General features: G+C 42.1%; 1 protein-coding gene across 2 annotated transcripts in view; it reads left to right on the forward strand.

Moving 5' to 3' along the window:
• Positions 1–26,808, forward strand: part of INPP5A (inositol polyphosphate-5-phosphatase A) — a 299,141-nt gene that overhangs the window by 172,115 nt on the left and 100,218 nt on the right. For both annotated transcript variants that reach the window (XM_063307365.1, XM_063307366.1), the window contains exons 7-8: positions 986–1,038; positions 11,114–11,233. In XM_063307365.1, coding sequence (XP_063163435.1) covers positions 986–1,038; positions 11,114–11,233 — 173 coding nt within the window. The remainder of the gene's footprint in view (positions 1–985; positions 1,039–11,113; positions 11,234–26,808) is intronic.

The following is a 26,808-nucleotide window of genomic DNA, read 5'->3' on the forward strand; positions in this document are numbered from 1 at the left end:
TATACATGGGTAATCAGAAGTAAGTCCACTTTTCTTCTAAAGCTCTATGGCTGAGTTGGTTTTTCTTAATTTTCAAGGAATTGGAAATTTAAAAAGTGTCCTATAAAGTATTTTCAACTGTTCTGTTTCCTCAACTGATATTTACAGGAGAGAAATCAGTAGATGAAGAGCTTTTCATGCAAGTTCCTCCCCATCTTTTTCTTTTCCTAGTCATACTCTGCTACTGCAAATAGGTCTAGCTGCTGGGAAAGGATTTGCAAAGTACAGTTGATAGCTGCTTAACCTTGTATATATGGACCAAATCTCCCCCATAAATATTTATTCTGTTTATACTCCTACATTCTTACCCAGATAGGCTCTGAGACCAGAAAGATATTTGACCAAGGAAAATGACTTTGGGAAATACTTGCAAAGTTCATCAGTAGCTATTTAACAAAGGGTTAAATCTATGTAAATGAGCACTTTGGCTAGTTTTATCTCATTATGTTCCTAATGGAACATTAGGCTGAATATGTTTCTTCCCATTTGGGGAAAAGGCTAAGTACTGTATACATTTCTTTTCCAGGTTATGATTCAGATACATGTGGATACTGTGGGAGGGGCAAGGAACAGGTTTGAAGACCACATAATTACTCAGAAAATAGATTATGTGCCATCAAGTCATTGTCAACTCTTAGCAACCACATAAATTTTCTCATGACCATCTGTGCTTCAGGTCTTCCAACAGTGCAGTCATCACTCCTATAAGTGAATCCATCCACCTCGCTGGTGGTCATCCTCTTTTTCTTTCCACCTTTCCCAGCATTAAAGCCTTCTCCAGAGGATGCTTATAATCCTGATTTTATTATATTGAGCTCATGTTGTTTTCTCTAGTGTTCTTCATGAAAATATTTAACACAATTTTTGTAAAACGTACCAATAGATTCATCTCTTTCTGTTTTCTATATTTTAATATATTGATACTGTGCTTTATACTACTTTTCAGTGCAAGTGGTCCAGAAAAGGATTCATACGAACAAGATGGTGTATTACTGACTGGTATGTAACATGAAGGGTCTTTTTTTTTTTCAACAATGCTGCAACATATTTGAACATCATGTTTTGCACTGAATGCCTAGTTGCTATGGAAGACATAAGTTTTGGAACAGCTTGTGCATATTCCATCTGAATAGTGAACCAATCTTTAGGCATTTTTCATTATTCAAAGGAAACCAACCTTGTAAATGGCATAATATAAATATTTGGTTTGTAATTTGTATATAACTTCCAGGTAAATCATAGAGGTTTGTTTTGACTACTTATCTGTGGCCAGTGCATGCTTTGTACTTATAAAATAATTACCTCAATCTCTGCAATAGATACTGGAATAATCACGCACATTTAAGTTTCTTTCTCTCATTTATATTCCCACCTTTTTAAAAATAATGTTATGAGTAACATTTTAATTTGATTTTTGTTTTATCAGATCATATTTTTTCCACTTTTGTTTTGTGTAATAGAAAAGATAGCACTTTTTCTACTTTAAGTAATTAGAAAGCTTTCAGGAATCCCACCTTGACTTACTTTGTTTTCTCCTTTACACAGTTAGGAATCAATAGACAAAACTTTTGTTGCCTATCCCCTTAGGGGGAACTTAGCACTTGGAATAGAGAAAATATTAGAGCTAGGCCTTGGAAAGGGATGCCAGTAAAGATGCTACTACAGTATAGACATCAAACTTTTCATCTTGGTTTCATCACCATAAAAAACATTAGAAGCCTCTCTCAGTATCTGGTTAATATTACAAGTGCTCCACTGAGAGAGGCTTTTACATCCCCTTGCTTACAGACGGTGTCTTTGACATATCTTTAAGGGAGAGTTTCTAAGAGCCCTGTTGAACAGCATCTCTGTTCCTGTGGTGCCAGTCAAGTAGAGGACATTATTCACTATGTTCTCCACTGTCCTGTTTACAATGAGATTAGGGCTGAATTTTTTTATTTTATTTTATTTTATTTTCTATCCCGCCTTTATTATTTTTATAAATTACTCAAGGCGGCGAACATACCAAATACTCCTTCCTCCTCCTGTTTTCCCCACAACAACCCTGTGAGTGAGTTGGGCTGAGAGAGAGTGACTGGCCCAAGGTCACCCAGCCGGCTTTCATGCCCAAGGCGGGACTAGAACTCACAGTCTCCCGGTTTCTAGTCCAGCACCTTAACCACTAGACTGTCATGAGTGCCGTTGAGCTGAAGACATCAGCACAACGGCACACATGACAATAACAAGGAAGCAGAAGAAGGGGCTCAAGATAAGCATAGCACGCACAACAACAGCCACAGACTCTAGCCGGAGGAAGCAGCCATCAGAACACAAAGGAGAAAGAAGAAAAGACAAAGGCTAAGCGGATCGCGAGGCACACCCAAGCTGTTAGCACAAGCGCAATGGAGATCGCCCAGCTGACAGCAATCACCGGCTGAATGAGGAAACCGATGATGGGCGATCCCGGGGCACCAGCTGGGGCCTCGCAACCCTTCACCTACCGGCAAGACAGCATGCAGGACAAAGGGGGGATGACGTAACCCAGGGTGAGGGGGCGCTGACCGGTGCGGGGTATTTAAACCCCGCACCGGCGCGCTCCTCTCACTCTCAGCTTTTTTCGCAACTGACACTACGTACGAAATAAACCGGAACCTGCTCTCCTATGAATCAGCGTCTGTGTTTTACTCTGCGGTACGCAGTGCATGACATAAAGCTGAGAGTCACAAACTCAGCCTCGCCGAGCCCCACCGGACAACGAGCCGCGGGAGGAATAGACGGCGAGAAGACCACGAGCGATGAGGCCGACGCGTCGCGGCCAAAGCGGGCGAACCGCACGGCAAGAAGCGGAGGAGGACCGATCGAGGCCAGAGGCACCGCGGACCCCAGGAGCCACGGACACCCGCCCGGCCCACCCCGAGCCTCAGCTCCAACCCCAAAGGGAAACGGCGGCGGAGGTGACCCGGCCACAGGAGGGAGCAACATACCTCCCGAGACCAGCGGAGACCCCCCCGCCCCACATCGCACCCCAGCCACGGGCGTGGAGCGTCAGTCCAACTGCGGCAAGCACGGTGGAGGACAGAGAGGCAACCCAGCCGACGCACCCCCAAACGGAGGAAGCGGACCAGCGGACGGGACTGCCTGAACCCCACCAGCGGCTCAACCCGGCGGACACACCGATCGACCCGACCCCAGCTGCGGCGCGGATTTCGGACGGGGAAACTCAAGCCAGACTCGCAGCCATGGAGGCCCAGCTACAGGACCTCAGGACCATGCTGCAATCGCTGATGTCCCCGGCGCCGCCCAACGACATTCCCGTGCAGGCCCACACCCCGAGCGGGTCGTCGCACCCCCATGGGCCAAATGCTAATCAACAAGCGGCCCAAGCGGACGAAGCCAGGAGTCGGGAAGCGAGAGGAGGGGACTCACAGAACGCCCGGGCCCCAAAGGACTTCCCCATTTTCTTCGACGGGAACCCCGCGAAACTGTCGTTCTTCATTACGAACGCCAGGGAGTTCATGGTGCGGCACGGACACTCCTTTAACTCCGAAGCGGACAAGATCGCAGCCGTGGCGATCAAACTACAAGACCGGACGGCGGACTGGTACGTCCAAATGTACGAGTCCAACTCCCCCGCCCTCTCTGACTTCCATGCTTTCATTACCGAGATGAAGCGCTACTTTGAGGACCCACTAGCCAAAGAGAGGGCTAAAAGCGCACTCCAAAGCCTCAAACAGGGCGCACGCACTGTCCCAGACTACGCCCTCGAATTTAAAGCCCTAGCAGGGAAGATCAACGACTGGTCCGAGACCACCCTGCTAGAAATGTTTAAAAGGGGGCTCAACCGCGAAGTACTTCAATGGGCTCTCTACCGGGACGATCCGGAGACTCTGCACGGCTGGATCCACCTCGCGGGGAAAGCAGAACACGCGCACCGCACCTTCCTAATGGCAACGACGGAAGACAAAACCAACACCTACCCAAAGGTACCCGCGCCACACGTGGGGACGGCCGGTCCCACATACCCAAGGAAGAAATTCACTCGCGGGCCCTGCGGGAGGTGTGGGAAAATGGGGCACAAAACGGCAGATTGCTTCTCCAACCGGACCCCAGCGAGCGCTCCTAAACCCACACTGAAACCTAATCTCAAACCAACTAACCCGCCACCACCCCCCCACCGCCGAATGACCGGAGCCACAGCGACACCGGACGAAGGCTGGGGCGCTTACTGGGGGGGAGAGGACGCCGTAGACCCAGACCAGGCGGCGGGAAACGCTCCCCGCCTGCCCTAAAACGTGCCGCGAGGCAGGCGGTGGGACAGAGGTGCGGATCACTTCGACAGAGCGGCGAAAGCGCCGTAATAATGGCGGCAATCAAGCTCTCTGGGGGCAACGGAGCCACCACGGCCGCGGCACTAGTGGACTCGGGGTGCTCGAAAAACCTGATCCACCCCGACATAGTCGCAAAACTCGCCCTACGCTGCCTCCCTCTCCCCACGCCGCTGGCATTTCACCAGCTGGACGGCTCAACAGCGGGAGGGACACCAGCCACGATGCAGACCGAGCCGGTTACCCTACAAATGGGTACCCACACCGAACGAACATCGTTCGTGGTAACCCACATAGGACGGCCCATCGTAGTCTTGGGGATACCATGGCTCGCAACAAACAACCCGCGCATCGACTGGGCGACCTGCACCTTCCGATTCGACGACGGCGAGTACCGGGCGCCAGTTCCAGCGGGCAGGACCAACCCCACGGTGGGACGAGCAGAGGCGGCAACCCAGGACAACACAACTACCCCAGAAGACCTACCGGAGCAATACGCTGACTTCTCCGAGGTCTTCGGAGAGGCGGAAGCTGATCAACTACCCCCCCACCGCAAGACGGACTGCAGGATTGACCTGCTGCCCGATGTCCCCTTACCTAGGCCAAAGATTTACTCGATGACCCCGAAGGAGATGGCAACCCTCTGGGAGTTCATCGACAAAATCCTAGAGAGGGGATTCATAGAGCCGGCATGCTCACCGGTCGGAGCGCCCGTCTTATTCCGAGAGAAAAAGGACGGCACCCTACGGCTCTGCACCGACTACCGGGGCCTCAATGCAGCTTCCCTATCCAATAAATACCCCTTACCCCTTGTGAAAGACATGCTCGCCCACCTGTCCACGGGCAGAGTATTCTCCAAGCTGGACCTTCGCGAGGCGTACTACCGGATCCGAATCAGGGAGGGGGACGAATGGAAAACGGCGTTCAACTGCCCCCTAGGCGCCTTTCAGTACAAAGTGCTGCCATTCGGACTAGCAGGGGCCCCGGGGGTATTCATGCAGCTCATCAATGAGGTTCTGCATGAGCACCTGTTCAAAGGGGTCCTGGTCTACTTAGACGACGTCCTCATCTACTCCAGAACGCACGAGGAACACGTGACCCTAGTCAGACAAGTCCTCGACAAGCTAAAAAGGGCGAAACTCTATGCCAAACCCTCAAAGTGCGAATTCCATAAAGCACGCCTAGACTACCTGGGGTACCGAATCTCCGGAGAAGGCATAGAGATGGACCCCGCAAAAGTCGAGGCGGTGGTGAACTGGGAACGCCCCCGTAACAGGCGCCAACTCCAGAGCTTCCTCGGCTTCGCGAATTTTTACAGGTCATTCGCACGGGGGTTCACGGAGATAGCCCTCCCCCTAACAGACCTCCTCAAGACTAAAGGGGTGGGGAACACACGACGCGCCAAGAACCCGGGCACAGTACTAAATTGGACACCCGCGTGCCAAACCGCATTCAACAGGCTGAAAGCGCTGTTCACCACGGAGCCAATCCTCGCGCACCCGGACCCAGAACGGCCGTTCGTGGTCCAAGCCGACGCCTCAGACTTCTCCCTGGGGGCCATCCTACTCCAAAAGGACCCCACAGGAGTCCTGAAACCATGCGCCTACCTGTCAAGGAAATTCTCTGAGACAGAAAGGCGCTGGCACGTCTGGGAGAAGGAAGCCTTCGCGGTGAAATCGGCATTGGAAACATGGAGGCACCTACTGGAAGGAGCCACCCAACCATTCGAGGTCTGGACAGACCACCGGAACCTCGAGGCCCTCCGAACGCCCAGACGCCTCAGCCCAAAACAGGTCAGATAGGCCCAATTCTTCAGCCGCTTCAACTTTCAGCTGAAGTTCATGCCGGGCAAAAAGAACTTCCTAGCTGACGCCATCTCCCAACTGCCCCAAGACGAGGAGCCCGCCCCAGACATGATCGGGACGGTCCTATCCGCTTCCCAGCTGGGGATGGCGGTGACCACCCGGAGCGGCGCTCGGAGGCAACCCAACCCCACGGCACAACCGACGGTGGGGCAACCAGTAACCAGACGGCGCCAACCGCAACTGCCAGGGGGGATACGCGCAGACCTCACTGCCGCCCTCAAAACCGACCCTTGGCTCCTAGCAAATCCCGACAAGGTGACGATGGCACAGGACCTGGCATGGGGGGAAGGCAGAATATATGTCCCAGACTCGCAACGCCAGACGATCTTGCGCAGATCCCACGACGCCAAGCAAGCGGGACATTTCGGGTTCCTGAAGACCCTGCACCTCACACGACGCCAATTCTGGTGGCCCGCGCTGAGACGGGATGTGAAAGCCTATGTAGCATCCTGCCCGACATGCGCCAGGGCCAAACGGGCACCAGGTAAGCCCCCGGGACTTTTACAAAAGGTGGCGGAGCCCTCCCGCCCGTGGGAGGAAATCTCCATGGATTTCATAGTAGATCTCCCACCCAGCCAGAAGAAAACGGCCATTTGGGTGGTGAAAGACTATTTTTCGAAACAAGCCCACTTCATCCCCTGCTCATCGGTCCCTTCCGCCCGTCAACTAGCCAAACTCTTCCTGATACACGTGTACAGGTTACACAGATGTCCCGCACGCGTGGTGACCGACAGGGGCACACAATTCACTTCGAAATTCTGGCGGGCCTTCCTAAAGCTGACGGGGACCCAACAAGCCCTATCCACTGCCTGGCACCCCCAGACGGACGGAGCCACAGAGGTCCTCAATGCCACCCTAGAACAATTCATACGCTCATACACAAACTACCACCAAGACGACTGGGTCGAACTGCTCCCGTTTGCGGAAGTCGCGTATAATAACGCCGTCCACACGAGCACGGGGAAAACCCCGTTCGAAGTAGTCTCGGGGCGCGACTTCGTCCCCATACCAGAGCTACCGCAACCCCCGGGACCCCAAGTGGATGCTAGTGACTGGGGACGGAAGATTGCGGAATCGTGGCCAATAATCACGGCAGCGCTGAAGGAAGCACAGGCGGCCGACAAAGAGCAGGCCGACAAGCACCGGCGCCAGCAACCGACGTTCCAGGCAGGGGATATGGTCTACCTATCCACCAAATTCCTGAAGTCACCTCAACCCTCGAAAAAACTGGGGCCTAAGTATATCGGGCCGCTTCGAGTAACCCAGATAGTGAACCCGGTGGCAATACGCCTGGACCTGCCGCACAATCTATGGAGACTCCACCCAGTATTTCACACCAGCCTCCTGAAACCTGCAACCACCTCTCGATGGCACCCGAGCACGCCACTGCCCTCCCCAGTGATGATCGACGGCCAACAACATTTCGAAGTAAGAGACATACTCGACTCTCGCCGTCAACGGGGAATATTACACTATTTAGTAAGGTGGAAACACTTCCCCCACCCAGAATGGGTGGCGGCGCAACACGTCAAGGCGCCAGACCTGACCCGGGCATTCCACCGGACGTACCCCGACAAGCCAAAGGGGCGACAAGCCGAACCGACCCCTGAACACCCTTTTCCCTGCGGGCCCCCCCCCGCCAGCCGCGCCCCCAGGGGAAAGGGCCCCCCAAGCCCGCGACTTCGGTAGACCTCCCTCCCCCCGGGACTCACCCTCCCCCTGCCCCGGGCCCACGAGGGAGTGACATTGGTCACCTGTGCATGCCTGGGGGCAACGCCCAGGATGCACACATAACAATGACGACGCACTTGGAAAAAAGATAAGGGCCCTACCTGGAGCTGAAAAGCACCCGACCAGCCACGCCTCTTTCCTCGCCGAACTGAGCCAAACAAGCAGGGTGTGGCCGGAGCATGCGCACGCCCAGGGTGTGGTCGGGGCATGCGCACTGGGAACACACCCTAGATGGACACGAGGTAGAGGGCGGAACAAAGGGAGGGGCGAAAACACTCCGGCGGGAAATTTAAAAAAAAACAAAACAAAAACATTTTGACAGCTCTCCTGGTAAAAAAAACCGGAAGGCCGGGGGGGGGCACTATTCGGACAGGGGGCAGTATGTCATGAGTGCCGTTGAGCTGAAGACATCAGCACAACGGCACACATGACAATAACGAGGAAGCAGAGGAAGGGGCTCAAGATAAGCATAGCACGCACAACAACAGCCACAGACTCTAGCCGGAGGAAGCAGCCATCAGCTCACAAAGGAGAAAGAAGAAAAGACAAAGGCTGAGCGGATCGCGAGGCACACCCAAGCTGTTAGCACAAGCGCAACGGAGATCGCCCAGCTGACAGCAATCACCGGCTGAATGAGGAAACCGATGATGGGTGATCCCGGGGCACCAGCTGGGGCCTCGCAACCCTTCACCTACCGGCAAGACAGCATGCAGGACAAAGGGGGGATGACGTAACCCAGGGTGAGGGGGCGCTGACCGGCGCGGGGTATTTAAACCCCGCACCGGCGCGCTCCTCTCACTCTCAGCTTTTTTCGCAACTGACACTACGTACGAAATAAACCGGAACCTGCTCTCCTATGAATCAGCGTCTGTGTTTTACTCTGCGGTAGGCAGTGCATGACATAGACCAAACTGGCTCTATTATTGATTTTTATTTATTATGAATTATTGAATTCATTGTGAATTATGTTATTAATTTATTTATTCATTCATTCATTATGAGTTATTATGAATTCATTCATTCATTATGGAGTATTATGAAATATTACGAATTATTGATGGTAGGTGAATTCAAGCGCTCAGACCTCAGATGGCTGAATTATCTTGCAGATGTGTTTCCAACTGTTAGTAGTTAGGTTGCTCCTTTTGCTTTTTTGTCTTTTGTTGTTGTTGTTGTTGTGCCTTCGAGTCAGTGTTGACTCCTGGCAACTGCCTGGACAAGTCAATATTCTCAACAGATGCATAAATACTTCTTTGATTTATTCCTAAATGGAATTTAATATTTTATTACATTTAAGAAACTATAATATTAAGCATATAATATATTAAATGGATGGGGCAGCTATATGATAACAAAACTGAATTCAGTCTCTATAGGACACTCATTTATTCCAAACAGATTTTATTTTATTTATTTATTTATTTTGGCTGAGTTTCATACATAAATTTTATTGGTCACCTTTAAGGATGCTAATATCAGAAAATGGATGGGATAAATATTTTGATTTCATTAGCAATGGTATCTCTGAGAACAACATTTCTGGGTCAGGACTTGGATACATTATGTTTTTGTGGTTCCAGTCCTTTCTGTCAGAAAGGTCTCAGAACATGGTCCTGATGTTTTTCTGTTTCACTGCATTGCTCCTGGCCTCAAGTTCTAGCTTTTTCCTCATGATTTTTAACATCTGGACATTGCTGGACTTCATCTGGAATATCACCAATATGCGGATGACGCACAGCTCTACTTCTCTTTTCTGTTCTCCAATCCAAGGGTACAGTGAAAATACCGAACAGGTATTTGGGGGCAGGAGGACAATTAAGTAGAAGCTTAATCTTAGCAAGAAGGAAGTTCTCAGAGAGAGGGAATTAAAAGCTGACCTGGGTGCAAGTGCTCAATACTCTGTGGAAGAGATTGCTTTCCTTCAGAGCAGACAACTATGAGGCTTGGAAGTTTTTCTGGACTCAGCTTACCATGGTACCTATAATAAAGAGTGTGCCAGATTACTATAATATCTTTAAAGATGGTACTGAAGCAGTCTAAATCATTGTAGAAGCTAGGCATTTATGTCAGGTTACCTTTATTATGTACTATTTGTTTCCAAACCAGCTTAATATGCTAATATGTTCCTTTGAAACTGTAAATGGGTTGAGACTAGGTTTTCTGAAGGACTATTGCTCTTTTACAAACCTGACAAACTTTAAGACCAGCTTCTAAGCTTTGCTTTCTAGTCCACAAGTAAGAACTGTGAGATGAGTACAACAAGGCCTTTTCTCTGTAATTCCACTTCTTTGGAATTACCTCCCCACACCAAGGGTACCAAGTTCTGCTTTGTGAGTTTCTTAAAGACTGTTTTGTTCTAGTTTGTATTGGGCTGTTTTTACTGTGCTATGCTGTTTTATTTTACTTGCTGCTTTTACAATGCATGTAGCATATTGATTTGTTAAAAGATTTTCATTAGGTATTTCATATTTTTGTTTTCAACTGCCTTGTCAAGGCACATACTATAATTCTCTGGTCCCCAATGTGGCACCAAGACACCTGTGGATTCCCTGCCTGGCACTGACCAGGTTCTCTGCCTTACATTGCTTTTTATAACTTTGATATCTTTGTCCCTCCTTGTGGGGGAGATGGGTGGTGATAAATTTGATAAATAAATCAAAGTAAGTAATTAATTAATTAATTAATTAAAGGAAAGGAAAGGAAACTGTAAAGCAAAGTACCAGCTTCCAATCTCCTTACGGATCCTATAAGATATCTTTAAAAATCTTTAAAATTAAAAATAATGGACAGCCAAGTTTTAGGACATTTGCCTATCTGGTCCAAGAAGAACAAAGATAAACTGAAGTAGTACAGAACATCGTATGGAAAGCAGAGATATAGGGAATGACAGGTAGCATCTTGGTAAATTGGTTTGCTGTGTTCATCATGTCCTCATAGCCACTGTGTTATGAATTGTTAAGCTTCCTACTTTGTAGGAGGGCCTACACCTTGTTCTCAAAATATGACACTGCCCGCCAAAATTGGAGACCTTCCATCTAAAATACACCTAGGACTTTTTACAGACATTTTTAAAATATCCTAATCTGCGATGATTCTGACTGTAATGCAGTGCTTTCCTTCTTGATGATGTTCTTGTATGTATTCTGAGTCAGTCTTTTTTTCCTTTTGTCACAGTGCCTTTGACTTGGTAAACATTCATCTTTTCCATGATGCTTCCAATTTAGTTGCTTGGGAAACTAGCCCATCCGTTTACTCGGGAATAAGGCATAAAGCCCTCGGTTATGTACTTGACAGGTAAGTAATAGACTCTCTTGGCTCCTTGTATTGCCCTGTATTGTATTTCCAATATGAAAAGTTGTTGTTGTGACTTTTAAGAAATGTATCCATATCCCTTAAGAATTCAAAGCATACAGTAGCAAAAAGCATTAAAAGAAGGAAAGAAAGAAAGAAAAGCTTAACATTGAAAACTATACAGTGGTTAGTCTAGTGATCCAGTCCTTTATATGAATAAACTTACTGGAATGGTCTTCCACTTTTTTCTCACATCGTGGGAGCCGTGTCAGTCTATAGTGATAAAAAGTCAGAAGTCTAATAGCACTTTTTCTGACTAACATGTTTTATTATAAGGCGTAAGCTTTTAAAAGGCATAAAAAGCTTGTGCCTTTTATAAAATGTGTTAGTTGGAAAAGATGCTACTAGGCTCCTGATTTCTTGCCAGTATTTTCTGAAAATCAGTAAGTGAGGGGTATACCAGGTATAAAGTATAGCAGCTTTCCCCAAATTATGTCCTCCAAATTGGGATTATAATAATACTATATAATATTATAATTGGGATTATAATACCCATAATCCCCAGTTTATATGGATGTCCTATTATGTAGGACCCATCTGGGATTAATGGTTGTGAATTCAAATATGTTTATAATCAGAAAGGTCCTCAGCAGGTCCTAGCCAAACTTGGCTAATCTCAAAGAAGCTAAAGAGGATTAGACATGGTTAATACTTGGATAGGAGATCACCAGGAAATACCAGGGTTATAAGATAAACTGAGAAGTCAAAGAAACATCCTGGAAGAAAGAATGGCAAATTAATTCCATATTGATACAATAAAATACATGAACATGTCCACGTGGTTACCAGAAGTGGAGCTCCACTTGTGCAAGATTTAATTTTTTATAATATAATATTAAAACATAGTATGTTCTGTGCTTCTAATAGGCCCAGCATTTTTTGTTCCTTACTGTTTTAACATCACCACTATTCTTTCCTTGACCATTCCCATTTTATACAGTAAAACTTAATTTGGATTTTTGACTTGCTAAAGGGTACTAATCATAGGCTAAATTTGGTAGTTGTACGTAATTGAAAGCACACAGATTTAGCAAAATTCAAGAGCTTACAGAATAACATATGCTGAAAATGGCCAATAATATTGTATTCTAATCCTCACTTTCTTTCTAGGTAGCATAATACTAAATAGAAATTCAGTATTTTGCTTCCAACCAGTTTTCCATGCTTTTTCATAGCTATTGTTCTACACTCAGAATGCAGAAAATCTGGGGAGAAGAAATGTAGATTTTAGAATATTAGCATGTGATTTGATTTGCTTACTCTGCACCTGACAAAGGATTCTAGTGTAATGTCTTGATCAGTGTGCTTCAACTACCCTGTTATTCAAAGTTTATGAATGGTCTTCTCCCTACACTTCCCATCTTAGAAGTTGTTTTTCAATAAGGTTTTTTTTCAAAAATTATTCTAAGATAAAAGTAGTCTGACTTCATCCTTATCGTCTGTGTGGGCCACTAGTCCCCGTAGTTTACTACTGTGTGCTAAATGTACTAGGGAAAAATATTTGGTGTCTCTTCAGAATTCAGGCATAACTAATCTGGGTAACATGATTGTGAGGGTCTACTTTTCTTGTGGATACTCTTTGCTGAATAAGATTAAGCCCTACCTGGGCCAGCATTCTTTGTAGTGATCCTAGCAACTAGGAGATAGTAGGTGGTCTAATAGAAATAATTGATCCATTATCCCACTTACTCTATCAAATAGCATGCAGTTATGTACATTCATTAATAAACTTCAAGGGGAATGAATTAGTTTTTGATGTGGGATTTATTTCTATCTCTTTTGATTATGTTGTGGTGTTCCAAGGGAACATTTGTGTATTACTGTGATTTGCTGTGTGTTTTCTTTTAATGTTGTCGGGCTTTGGAATGCTTCCACAAATCTCTTGGCAGAAGTAAGGAAACTGTCCAGTTGCAATAGCACTAATTGTAGGTCAAATATGTCATGGCAGTATATCATTGCAATGTGACACTGCCAAAAACAGACTTGGCTCCCCTGCCTTTCAGAAAAGAAAATCTTCAGTTTTAGGTGGCACTATCACTGTGGGTTTGCATTCACATAGATTGCTCATTTTGAGAAAGCAGCCAGCCGCAGATCCGGACCTCCGTAGTGAAACGGTGGGCTGCCCAGCACAAAAGGAGAGTTCTGTAAGAGCAGTGAATAATGGGAAACCCCTTTCATCAGGACTGCTAACCTTTTGGCAGCCACCAGCAAACTCTATTCTGATCTGCTGATCAGGGAGGACAATACACTGAAGCTCACTTTGAATGAATGCTACCACCAACAGTGCACCCATTCAGAGGGTTTTGGGAACCATCTTGGACTATTGTCTGTCATCACTCCTTCAGACAGTAGGAAAGGGGAAAGTAAGAACATCTATAAGAAAGAAAGTAGTTTTTTCCTTCCCTTTTAATCTCCCTTTAAAGATTCATAGATCTACATTTCCAGCTGAGGTACAGGAGCTATGCAGTGTCAGATAAAGACAGAAGAGAGAAGTTTCAAGCTGGGCCTTTAAATCCCCTTATCTGCATGTCCTAATGATGCAGATTTAATGCTGTTAAAACCAGAGGCTGAGAAGTCTTTTCCTCCATAGCCTTTAAACTACTAAAGAGCATTTAAGAGCAATGCAGTTCAAGTTTCAGGAACAATACTAAAAAGGAAAAGAATTTAATGAGCTAAACCCTCACTGAATGAAACTGAAACATCTTTCCACATTTGATTTAAGTCTGCTGTGGGAGTAAGTGAAACAGTTCAGTCTGCTGGATGCATCTTGGCCAGCGTGAACCCCAGTTAATTATGTCTGTTATGCAAGATTGAACTGACCATCATAGACTATGTTCTGTCTTAATTATTTTGGGGAAAAAAGAAGTAAGTTGAGGGTTCTGTTTTTTAAAAAATGAGTTTAAGTATAAAGGAAAAGAATGCATATCCAAAAGTGGTATATAGATCTGCAGCACTGTAGTTAAATAAAACAATATTGAAAAAAAGAGGAAAAATGAAGCAAATCTATAGCATGCTTTGATTATTATTAAAGTTATGAAGTTGTTTTCTTAGCTGTTCATTAATGGCATGCAGATTTTTTAAGGATAACCTTGTTGATGTTTTGTCAGATTTAGAGCCATTTCAGTGATTTATAACAGGAATTGCTTTGAGGCCAGTAGCTTCCCATGGAAACCATTTGTGTTATAAACCCCATATTTAATGTTTCTAATAAATATTTAATTGATAAATCTTGTGCCTTTGGAAATAGAAAAATCACTCTCTAAAGCTGCATAGATACAGCCTATGAAGCAGATCTATATTCAGAGAGAGAGGAGAAATTCAAGAAATATTTAAAATAGCATAAGGAATTGAAGAATAGTGTCTTCAGTGAAAAATACCGTAATAGTATGGAGGAGGAATAATTAGGCAGAGCTGTGCTTACTATGCCAGTTCTAAAATCAAAATTTATCCAGATATTCTCCCTTCTGCCAACCCCCTCAAACATGACAGAGGTCTTCTGTTGTCTCTTCAAAACATAGCTTGGCCTAGTTGAACAGAAACATTTTTTTTACATTACAACTGTGAAATCTTGGCATAAAGCCCCCTTTTGTGACCCTCATTATTTTCTCACAAATATAGTCCATTGTCACATAGCTGAAGTTAATTTGATCAACATTGGGACATTTAACTTTTATGTCCAGTCAAAGGAGCTGTTTCATGCTCATTTTGAGTATTCAAAAGAAATGATTGCCAGAAAAATAATGTTGCTATTAACAATTCAAAGCAATTAGTTTTCCCAGGGTGAGGCAATGTGATGCACAGCCTGCACAGAGCAATGCTTTGTCATTTTATAGATGCTCATCAGTCAGCTGTCACATCTGCTCAAAGACCTCTCCACTCCAAAGGTTTCTCTTTGGGCTTTTCCCAGAACTAGCAAGTGAATGAGCTGAAGAAAAGCTACTTCGTTTCTAGGCAGAGGCAAAACTTGTGTGAATGATCCAGGCCGCTGGAATAATCTGAGGACTTGGGGTGTTTGTAAACACTAGTTTACCCTTGTTATTTAAATGTATATTTTTCCAACAATAGAACACTGTTGCTTTTCACAGGGGTTATAAAAGATAACAGAGTACATTTTAATTTTTAACCAACTGAATCTACAACTATTGTGAACATTAAGATATATATCTATGAATCACTGGACCTATTTTTACAGTGTGATCTTATACTAAAATTGTGTGTGTGTGTGGTTGCATTTGTGTCTGAGTTGTGGGGGAAGATGGATTATGACTTCCAGACTCTCAGCCAATGTTCCCTCTACTGCAATTTCTGACATGCCTTGTGTGGAAAATATTGTCTCGTGCAGCTTTTCCGAATCCAGGCACAAATTTGTGTGCCACAATAAGAGTATACAAGTAAATTGCAAATACATGTAATAGTGACATGTTAAAATGTTTACATATTTCTTAAAGTATAGAAACTAAAAAATATAAAAATTGTTCCTTCAAGTCATTTTTGACTCCTAGCAACATTTCCCTGTGGTATTCAGAAATAGTTTGCATTGCTTTCTTCCTAAGGCTGAGAGAGAATGAACGGCCCAAGGTCATTTAGCTTGGCTTCGTGCCTAAGGCAGGACTGAAATTCACAGTCTCCTGGTTTCAGGTTTGCTCCTTAACCACTACATCAAATTGGATGTACACATACATGCTTACAGATTAGAATGTAAACTTGCTACTCACTGATAACTGATAATTGCGATCAATAATTTGTAATCAACCTTTTTTGGAGGGAGGAAAGAAATGAATTAAGTCTTTTTTGGAGGGAGGAGCGAAATGAATTAAACCATTTTTGGAGGTAGGCGCTTCTTTGTATGCTGGAGGATTTTCATGGCATTATTATATTTTCTTCCACAAACATGGAATTTCTGGGATTATTTAACACCAAACAGATTTTCTGCAATATAACCCAAGCCGGTAGCTATCCAACTGTATATTTTGGAAGATGCTAGGGCTCAAGGCCTATTCAAGCATTTTTTAAAAATATTAAGAATTTTAATTACAATAGTAAAAACTAATACAAACTAAACTTAAAGGAAGAGAAGATAATGGAAAGAAAGAATAAAAAGTGTAGGAAAAAATAAAGAAAAAGAAAAAAATTAATAAAGAAAAAGAAAATATATAAAGAAGTGACTTCCAACCATCATCACAAGTATAAACAAATTTAATAATTCTTCATCCCCTATAAGGTTAAACAGATATCTCTTCATCCCATATTCCATCTCTTATCTATAAGTAAATCCATAAAACATCAATTTATCAATCCTGGTGTCAGCAAAAAGTCCATAAAGGGTTGCCAGAACATTGCAAAAAAAAAAAAGAAAAAAGGTCTTATTTTAGCTTTGATTAAATAAACCAACTTTATATTCCTTCCTTTCACTTCTAATGGTCTTAATCTTAATTCAGTCAAATATTGTCATAGGATTTGATGTCTCTTCAATTCTTTATCCGTAGTCTATCCATAGAAGCAGACATCATAACTGACAGTGTTGATATTGTCGTCACTAGCTTCTGGCTCTATTCTTCAAAGATTTCCTTTAATATTTCCAATGTTATAATGTTTTATGTCATTTTGTCAGTCCCAGTAGTAACTGACATCAACAACAGGCTTGTTTTTTTTTTCTTTCTGCTTAAAATCTTTAGTCCCCTCTAGTGTCCAGTCTGTAAAATCATCACTTATCTTTTGTTATGACTTGCAATAGCCAGGACAGCAAAATAAGTCTGTTTCCCATGAGAAGTTGTTGATTTTTTACAGTTAATTTCATAATCTTATAGTAAAAGTCAATATTCCAAATTTATCTGGACCCTTAATCCATTTATTAGATCAAAATCTTATTTAGCTTTTGCTGTTTATTTCAAATTCTTTTAAGTTCTTAAGCTTATAATTAATTTTTATTTTGTTCAGAGTTGAAGATAAACTCACCCAATAAAGACTTTTCAAAATTGTCATTCCAAAGGTCTCTAATAGCTTTACGATGGTTAATAGGGAATTTCCAAAAGTGATTAAAAAGTGAGGTTTGCTAACTTAGTATCCTTGAAAAGGCTCTGCCACAGTTGTGAGCAAGATGGCTGTTCCCACCGTCTCACAGTGCTCAAACCTGTGGAAAACTGCTGTCCTGCAGTCTCGCGAAGAGCAGCCATCTGGATCCCATGTGTGCAATTTCCCATCCTTTCCTTATCCAGAGGGGTTCCAAGAAACCAGTCTACTCACCAATTCCTTGGTCTTTGCTGTGGTTGTTGGCTCCGCTTTCGCAGAGCCGTCTTCAGTTCACCATACCTTCCCTGGAAGTCAAGGCCTATTCAGGCATTTCTTATGTGAAGGCCCTTCCTGTGTTGAAATAGGAGCTGGAACAGATATTTAACTTTAACCTCAATGTTACTTTCTCTCATTTCTAACATCCACATGTTGAACACACTTGTTTACAAAGAAAATGTAATATGAAAGCATCTGCTTGTATGTATATATTTGACATGACCACATGGTTGCAGACATATCAGTCATACAAAAGCTCAAATATGAGCTGTTGCTTGCTGCTTATTTATTTATTTATTAGATTTACATGCTGCTTTTTTGTGGGGGGGGGTACAGCCCAGGGCAGCATGCATGATGTTCTATCGTCCTGTTTCCCCCAGAAAAATAACCCTGTGAGTTGATTGGCCCAAAGTCACCATACTTAGGGGAGGTCTATTAGAATGACAACAGTAGGAATGAAAACACAATTTTGCTCTTACCTGAATATAGTGAGGCTCTGTGAAGGAGGAGAGAATAGGGATTACCTGTTCTATCTCTTTAAAACAGCAAACCATTTTTGCATAATTTATAAAATTGAAGAGTATTGCTTTTTTTAATGAGTTCACCATGAACTGGAGATTCAGCATGGATATCACCACATTGCAGATTAGTAGAGTTATGGATAATAAAGAACCACACAATCCAAAGATTCCAGATCTAGCCTATCTAGTTACTGGATATAGCTGCTTGTCTGTAATGCAGACTTGTTCCTTTAAATCTAGTGCTTCTTGCAAACCTATGAACTGCAGATTTTGATCTGAAGCTTATGTGTTGTAGTACAAGGATTCTATTACTGGGAAACAATTCACATTTATAGCAGCTTTGCCCATTACAATAGCAGTAGTGCTTCCTTGTAGCAGAATTGACAAGTACTTATATCATTATGCGTATCTAACGTTGCATTAGTTAAATGTCAGTGTCAGATAAGATCATGGTTTTGTCAATAGAGGGGAAAAACCATTCTGACTAAAGAAAGCCATTTTTCCAGCTCTAAAAATTGATTTTTATAGCTCTTGTAATCCTTTCCCTAAATTAAATATATATTATTGATGTGGTCTTCCTTGCCATCTTAATATCTGCTGACATGATAATTGATTTTGAAAATACTGCTTTTTTGGTGTTGTTCATGGGGCTCTATAATGAAATTAAAAGTGAACTCACATATTAGTTAAATGATCCTGGCAAATGCCCTAAGTAATAAGATGATTACCTAAGACTCTTGACAACACCTTTTATCTTGTTGTTTGCTGCCTGACATTTTGAAATGTTTTTGTGTTATTAATAGGTTTTGGCTATTATATCAAAAAGCAAAAAGGTTCAAGAATATGATAAAGTTAAGCTTTTTAATGTCAGCATTACAACATTTCAAGCATGCTGGTGAAAGCACTTACATTAGGCCTTTTCTGGTTACTCCTAGACTGACACCATTTAATTTTTTACCTAAAGCAAAAATTGTTACAAAACTATCTCAAGTTAAGTTATGGAGGGCATATTTAGCAACAATTGGAATTCTTCAAAAGGGACAAATGGCATTAGTAAAAGAATATTCTAAGACCGAGGAGTATCAGAAGAGTTTTTATCTATCCAGCCTCCTGTTTCCCTTATTAGCTGGCTAATAGTAACTAGCTACTATTCTCCTCTCAAGTAGTAAAGATATGTGGTTTGCTTTAATTGGTGTTGATCCAATATACAGTAATCTGCCAACTGTTATATATTCTATTAATATTTATTTATTTATTTATTTAAATTTGTATCACCGCCCATCTCCCCCAACAATTACATCTCTTTACAATCTCTGAATTTAAGAATGTTCAAGAAGGAAGCCATGCCATATTTATTTAATTAATTTTTATCCCACCTTCATTATTTTTATAAATAACTCAAGGCGGCGAACATACCTCATACTCCTTCCTCCTCCTATTTTCCCTGCAACAACAACCCTGTGAGGTGGGTTGGGCTGAGAGAGAGGGACTGGCCCAAGGTCACCCAGCCGGCTTTCAGGCCTAAGGCGGGACTCTCAGTCTCCTGGTCTCTAGCCTGTTGCCTTAACCACTAGACCAAACTGGCTCTATTGCAAACCCACTGCACCAATAAGTGAATGAAGACTTTATATATGTGCTTATGTGTTTATGTTTATGTTTTATTTTTTTCAGTTTTTAGTAACTAACATCCAAAGGGGTGTTTGAGTTCACACAAGAGACTCACTCTAGTCCACTGGAGTCAAATCAAATGAAATCCGTTTTTTGTAATACAATAAAAAAATCAGCATTAGCCCACTGAGATTTCAATACTTTTTCTGATTTTAATAGTTAGACTACGTACCATATTCCCACTGATTTTGCAGGTTCCTTTAGCTTCAGAGCAGTCTGACATAAAATATGAATTTTCAAAATTGTTTTGAAATTATTTCAATTCTAAATGTATTTGCAAAATGAAAGCTTCCTCCATTTTTTGGCAAGCAAACAAAGCTCAGGCTAGAGGGAGGGATGTTCATAATTGTCCCATCATAACAGTGCAGCTTTGTGGTGCCCAAAACTTTAAAAATAGTAGAACTTCCCAAGATACCCCTGTAACCATTGAAGAATCTAATATAATCAGTAATATAATATTTCATTTCCCCTTTATCCATTTGTCAGGGAAAGTACTGTCCTTCTGTATAGCCAAAATGCGTCAATAAACAATTGTTGGGTGTAAATCAAATATAAGATGTAAACTCTTCTATACAGTCACCTTTCTATGACCTTGTTTCAAAACTTTTCTGGTACCCTTTCTTGATGCTGTGGCCAGTGGAGATTCAACATCCTACATGAATGAAAATACCCCTATTGTTTCTATTTAGTAAAATTGCTTCTTAACAGTCTGATACAGATATATGAGATGAAATGGCAGTTCTTCTTGCATGCAACATTATTTTTATTATATTCAAATTTATATAATCCATTCGATGTTTAGATTAACTTTTAAGTAGAGCAAGGCCTTCCACACAAAAATGAACACCATAACAATGCAGCCAATTTACACTGGTGCTTGGTTGGCATTCGGTGCAACAGTATTTAATGTTTTAAAATTATTTCTATTGTTTCCTTTTAAAAAAATGAAATATTATATATATATTCAAGCCATGCTGCAAAGACAACTATATAGACATCAAGTTAGTTTTATATTGGCTGCCTTAATAAACTCAGTAAACTGCTTTACTAAACTCTGCCAATTTAAAGAGCAAAGTGATCTTCAAAATGCTTAAAATATGTATTTAACTCTGTTTTGAAGAGATTTTTAAAAAACTACTCAATGTCATTCCTGAACTTAGCACTCTATTAACATTGTTTGGATTTCATATTTAATTTTTGCTCCAATTAATTTGTCCTGGGCCCTTACTAATTTCTTTCATTGTTAGTGTCAAATAGTCTGCTTTCATTAGCATTCAAGGCACATACATGCCAGTGCTTGAAAAATATAGAAAAATAAACAAGATTACTCTAATATTAATTTTTACTCTAATATTAATACACCAAAAAAGTTTTTATGTATAAAATCATTTTGCTTTCTAAATTGTTTCTTCCCTAGAAATACTAAAATGTTCTTCCTGGTTTTCTTCATTCATCTTGTTGGACCAGGGTTGAGATTTTGTTTTTTGTTCACAAAAGAGAGAGAGAGGGAGAGAAAGTGGGTGAAGAACCTTCCTTTCAGTGGTGTCAGATCAGGATGAATCGGCCAAGGGAAGCATGTTTATAGACTGTGTAAAGAACTTTGTCTTTGTGTGGGAATGTTGGTGACACTGTTACTGTTTGCCTGAATGAACTGTGATGACGTGGCTAATAAGGTATCCCGCTGAGCACCACAGCGGGCCTTTCTCAGACCTCCCACTTAATTCTATTCAGCTCCAGCTCAGTGTAGCTAATTTTTCCCATTCCTTCAATTCTTTTGGCCCCCTTACAAACAGAAAAGTCAACTTTTCACACCGAAGGCAAGATAAGTGCTTTAGGAAATAATCTTGTAAACAGAATGTTACCTTCTGACCTGCAGCTGATACCTTGGCTTGGGACAAAAACCATTGGCCTATTGCATTAGACATGGCTATTAAAGGAATAATGCAGCTGATCCTTCTTACAAAGTGCCCTGAGAAATGGTTTAGCTAGATCATGTTCCTCTTGTCACATTGAATCATGTTCACCAGCTCCCAACATGCATGCATACCTACACTCACAAAATCACTGATATGTATTTCCTCTCCCTGGCATACAACATCCTCATCTCCAGACCATCTAACTAGCAATAAATGAGAGAATAAATAGTAAAAGTCAGTTATATAGTTCTTGTCTTATTAACCACTTTGAACCCTGAGTGGAGGATACTGAAATAAATAAATAAATTTGAGGTGCGGGGGGGGATCCACCTCTTAGCCAGTTTGCTGCAGTTCTCAATTTCATCTATGGAATACACTTGAATTATGTTTTAAATTTTCACTTTAAATATGAAGGAGTACCTCACAAGTACCTTATAATTTTTAAAACGGAATAATACGAAGTTATACTAAATTCATAGTTCAGGGTTCAGATGCTAAACACATTACCTAGGAAAGAACGTTCATTGGATACAGTATGTTTATTTCAAGATAGTCATATAATTTGCTGTAAGTACCATGGTGAAAGGTGAAAGGTCCCCTGTGCAAGCACCGAGTCACGTCTGGCCCTTTGGGGGGACGCTGCTTTTGTGAAGTTTTCTTGGCAGACTATAGCGGGGTGGTTTGCCATTGCCTTCCCCAGTTGTCGCCTTTCCCAGCAAGCTGGGTGCTCATTTGACCGACCTCAGAAGTATGGAAGGCTGAGTCGACCTGAGCCGGCTACCTGAGAATCCTTAAGTACCATAGGCCGAGCCTAATGTTTGTCCAGATGTACAGTATTACACGGCATTTGTAAATATATATTCATGATGCTTTTCCTGTTAAATAAGCAAACTTCTTCACATATTTTCAAGATTTTAAAGAGGGCTGTCATCAAACCCAATATTTAATTTAAAGGGGATTTTTCCTGTTAGAATTAACCTTGAAGAATGGATAAATGTTGCAAACAATAGCCTATGTTGCAGTCACTATCCTGCTCAGTCTTTCTATTCTTGATTTTTTATTGTGGTTTACAGAGCAAGCACTGTTCGCTGATAACTGTTTATATGTCACCCAAGAAATACATGAACTTGGTTTTTGTTATATAATATGTATGGTTTTTTTCAAGCACAAATTTCTGTTCATAAATATCTTTAATGTAAAAGTATACATTGAAAAGTTTTTAGGGCAGTTTGAAAAAGTTGTAGAAAATGAGGCCCCCTAAGCAGGGCTTCGCTCACAAAAATCCCACATGCATGATGGAGAGAGGAAGAGGGGAAAGAAACAGAAGAAGTTATGCACATTAGAGAAAAGGATGCTCCTTACTTGATTAATGTAAGGAAAGAGTATATTGTGCTCTGGAAACCAAGGGCAATTTTTGTCAGAAAGAGCACTGGTTAGTTTGCTTATCTAAAATACCAAAACAAATTACTGCATATAATTCTGAACACACAATGAGTAGAAAATATGATCATCAAGGACATTAGCAGCAAGAGATAGGACACACATTAGATTTCCTCTAGACCACAAGAAGTTACTAGTCATGACAAGAAAGGGCACAAATATCAAATTCTAATCTGTATAAGTTTGGTGAATGCACATTTCAGATTACTGTTTTTTTTTATTTTCATTTGGAGGTGCATCTATATACAGAGTTACAGAGGTGTCCTTGGCGAAACCATGCAGAGATAGTTACAACAATATGTACACAAACATGCTTTAAGTCTGTGAAAAAGAAAACATTAGGAAGAAACTCAAATTGTCTCTGCCCTATCCCTGGATTAGAAGAGGGAGGGAAGGGAAAACACATCCAGATAGTCTAGTCAGTCAGTCTAGCTTCAGGCTTAGATGTCCTCCCTGCACACCTTCCTCCCAAGTGCTTCAGGTTCTTCTGGAGGCTACTCCAGAGGTAACATGCTCTAGTGCTTAAACTAGAGATGGATGTGAATATATATGTCTGTGTATTCATATCTATGAAAATGCTCATGAAAAACTGGATGTATATCAGAGATAGATTAAGAAATTTTGGAAAAAGGCCTAGAGGACCATCTGCAGGGCTGCTCTGAAGAGTATTCAAGTTATCTGACTGATAAAGTTGCTTAGATCCACTTGGAGTTGGACTCTGGCAGTGCATATTCTATCAGATTAACTGAGGTACAGTCTGACTGTGTTTTTTGGGAGGCATGGTACCTATTAGTCCTGAAGAAGTAGACAGCCCCTGGAGTAGTATATTAGATCTATATACAGTACCTCCTGGCTGGTTCAGGCCACCTAGGAAGTGATGTGTGGTTGGGTCCAGGCAGTGGTTAATTCATCCATGAGTGAGAGGGTAGTCTGCTGTACTTAAGGATGCAGTGGTACACTCTATTCAAGAAACCATCTCTGGACCCCAATCCTAACTGGACCCAACAACAATAATTTTCATCCAGTTTCCAATTTTCTCTTTTGAGGAAAGGTTATGGAGAAGGTGTCAAGCCTGGAGGAAACAGATTATTTTGTCACCTTTTAGTCAGGATTCAAGTCTTGTTATAGTACTGAGATATCATTGATCACACTAGTGCATGACTTCTGGATGGCTTAGGATGGCAATGGTCCACCTGTTCTGCCCTCCTTGCTCTCTTAGTAGCTTTTCCTGTCAATTCTTTTGGACACACTTAGGGGGATAGGAGTGGGAGACATAGTGTTGCAGGGGTTCTCCTCCTTCCTCCAGGGCTGGTTCCACAAGACCTTCCCTAGTTCTCACGAAGATAAAGGGAGGGTGGGGGAAGTGTTTTCAGACTTGCAAGATTCTGTTACTGTAACCTTATAATAAAAGTAGTATTAGCATTCATAACCCTGGTTTCCTAGTCTGGTCTACCTCAAAGGGCTGGCATGACCTCCCTTATACAGTTTTGGATTAAAGTAGGTAGAGGATCTCAAAAGTTCAATGTTTGCCTTTTAAACTTTTTTTTCCCATAGCAGCTTATGAATATGAATCATTAGAAATGAATGATTCTGTTCAAGAGGACAATATAAGTCTCGTTGTTCAATACTGCCAAAAAAGTGGTATATCTTCAAAAAATGAATGGAAGATAAATATTTGCAGTACTAATGTTGTGCAAGGCAAACATCTTTAACTGAGATTAATCATTCAGCTTCCATATTTCATTCAGCCAAACAAGAAAATTTGTGGAAACAGACTCTTTGAAATTATCAGGAAGCAAATGGTGGTCCAAAAGATAAATATAAGATTGGGTAAAATTGTGGCCTGTCAGTGTAAAATCAGTTTCCAAAGTGCAAAAAACTAGTAATTGTTTGAGAAAATACCCTTTTTGCCTTATACATATCAATACTCAAACAGAAATTATTATTAATTATTATTTGCTATTTAAATCTTATCAGAACATGTGAAAAATGAAGCCATTAGTGGACAGCTAGGACCACTGAATGGAGCAGAGCTTAACACAGTGAAAGATGTGCACAAAACAAAGAATATTATCTAAAATAGCATTAATGAGCATGTTAGAGAAATATAGGTTATTGATCTTATACACTTAGCCCACCCAAGCATAAAGAATTACACAGACAAAGTAGGTTCAAAAGTACGTCAAAAGAAGTCTTACTGATTTATTTGGTCGAGTTACATTCATCTCAGAAGAAAAGTTGATTATTCTGGTTCTTCTTTCTGTTCCCAAACTTAATGTACTCTCAGCCCTCATTGCTGCTGAAGGCTGTGTGGAGAAAGGGGCAAAATCCTGACTCTAGGTCCAAGCATGTAGCCCAGAGATGGATAGAGCTGCAGGCTGCATGCTGCTTCTCCAATGGAGGAAGAAGGAAGAGGAAGTGAGGAATGTGGGAGGGGCAACAAACAGCTTCCTCCAGAAGCACATGGAGAATTTGCATCCTAAAATGAACTCATCCACATGCTAATGAGGCATGCTGATTTACTGATATCTCCAACAAAAAACAACATCATGTATCTACAGCATTTTACACTGATCTCTTTTTAGATGCCATAGCATAATCACTATTGTGTTGTAGTGATTAAGATAGTACTAGTGAATAAGATTGGGACGCGGTGGCGCTGCGGGTTAAACCGCTGAGCTGTCGATCGGAAGGTCGGCGGTTCGAAACCGCGCGGCGGGGTGAGTTCCCGTTGCTCGTCCCAGCTCCTGCTCACCTAGCAGTTCGAAAACATGCAAATGTGAGTAGATCAATAGGTACCGCTTTCTGCGGGAAGGTAACGGCGTTCCGAGTCGTCATGCTGGCCACATGACCCGGAAGTGTCTATGACAACGCCGGCTCCAAGGCTTAGAAACGGAGATGAGCACCGCCCCCTAGAGTCGGACTCGACTGGACTTTACGTCAAGGGAAACCTTTACCTTTACAGTGAATAAGATAGTACTACACAACATTGTTTTTCTGTCCAAAACAACCTTATAAATGGAACATCTGATGTTTTGGATGCTGCATAATTCAAGCTATTATAAAAAAACAATTGTCAATTTTGGTTGTTTTAATAATCAAAGATTCCATTTTTAAAAAAATCTGAGCAATTTGCCTTACAATCTTTTCTCTGAGCTTTATTGTTGAAATTGTATTCAGGTATTCAGAAAATGGATATACTCAATATGTGAGCAATCCCAATAAGTTCACCTTTTGCTGAAGTTGCTCAAATTATATAAACAGGATATTCACACATACAGTATTAACCCTGCAGTTGAAAGCCTTCACATAGATTTACTGGAACTGCTCACATAGTTGATACTTCTATTTATTAGACATGAATAAGGCATGAATTTATTTCTTGCCTCTGATGAACTTAATCTTAAAAAGTTTATAACAGATACTGTAAGTTGTGATCAACTAATTAATCCTACATGGACATTACTTCCTGTTGGTGTATTTTGCTGCAATGGACAAATGCTATTATTTCTTTGGGAGTCTATAGATAAGTCATTGATCACCTTCCTCATTTGCAGTGCCTCTGTGGTGACAAGATGCCTTCCACAATGACTTATTTGCTTGTTCTTCTTTACCTTTACCCTTCCTTATACTAGAACATAGGCTCTGTAGTATTGTCTATTCAGTCTAAATTTCAAGCAGCAATATC

The sequence above is a fragment of the Candoia aspera genome, chromosome 6 (assembly GCF_035149785.1).
Source record: "Candoia aspera isolate rCanAsp1 chromosome 6, rCanAsp1.hap2, whole genome shotgun sequence".
In the NCBI taxonomy this organism is placed as follows: Eukaryota; Metazoa; Chordata; class Lepidosauria; order Squamata; family Boidae; genus Candoia; species Candoia aspera.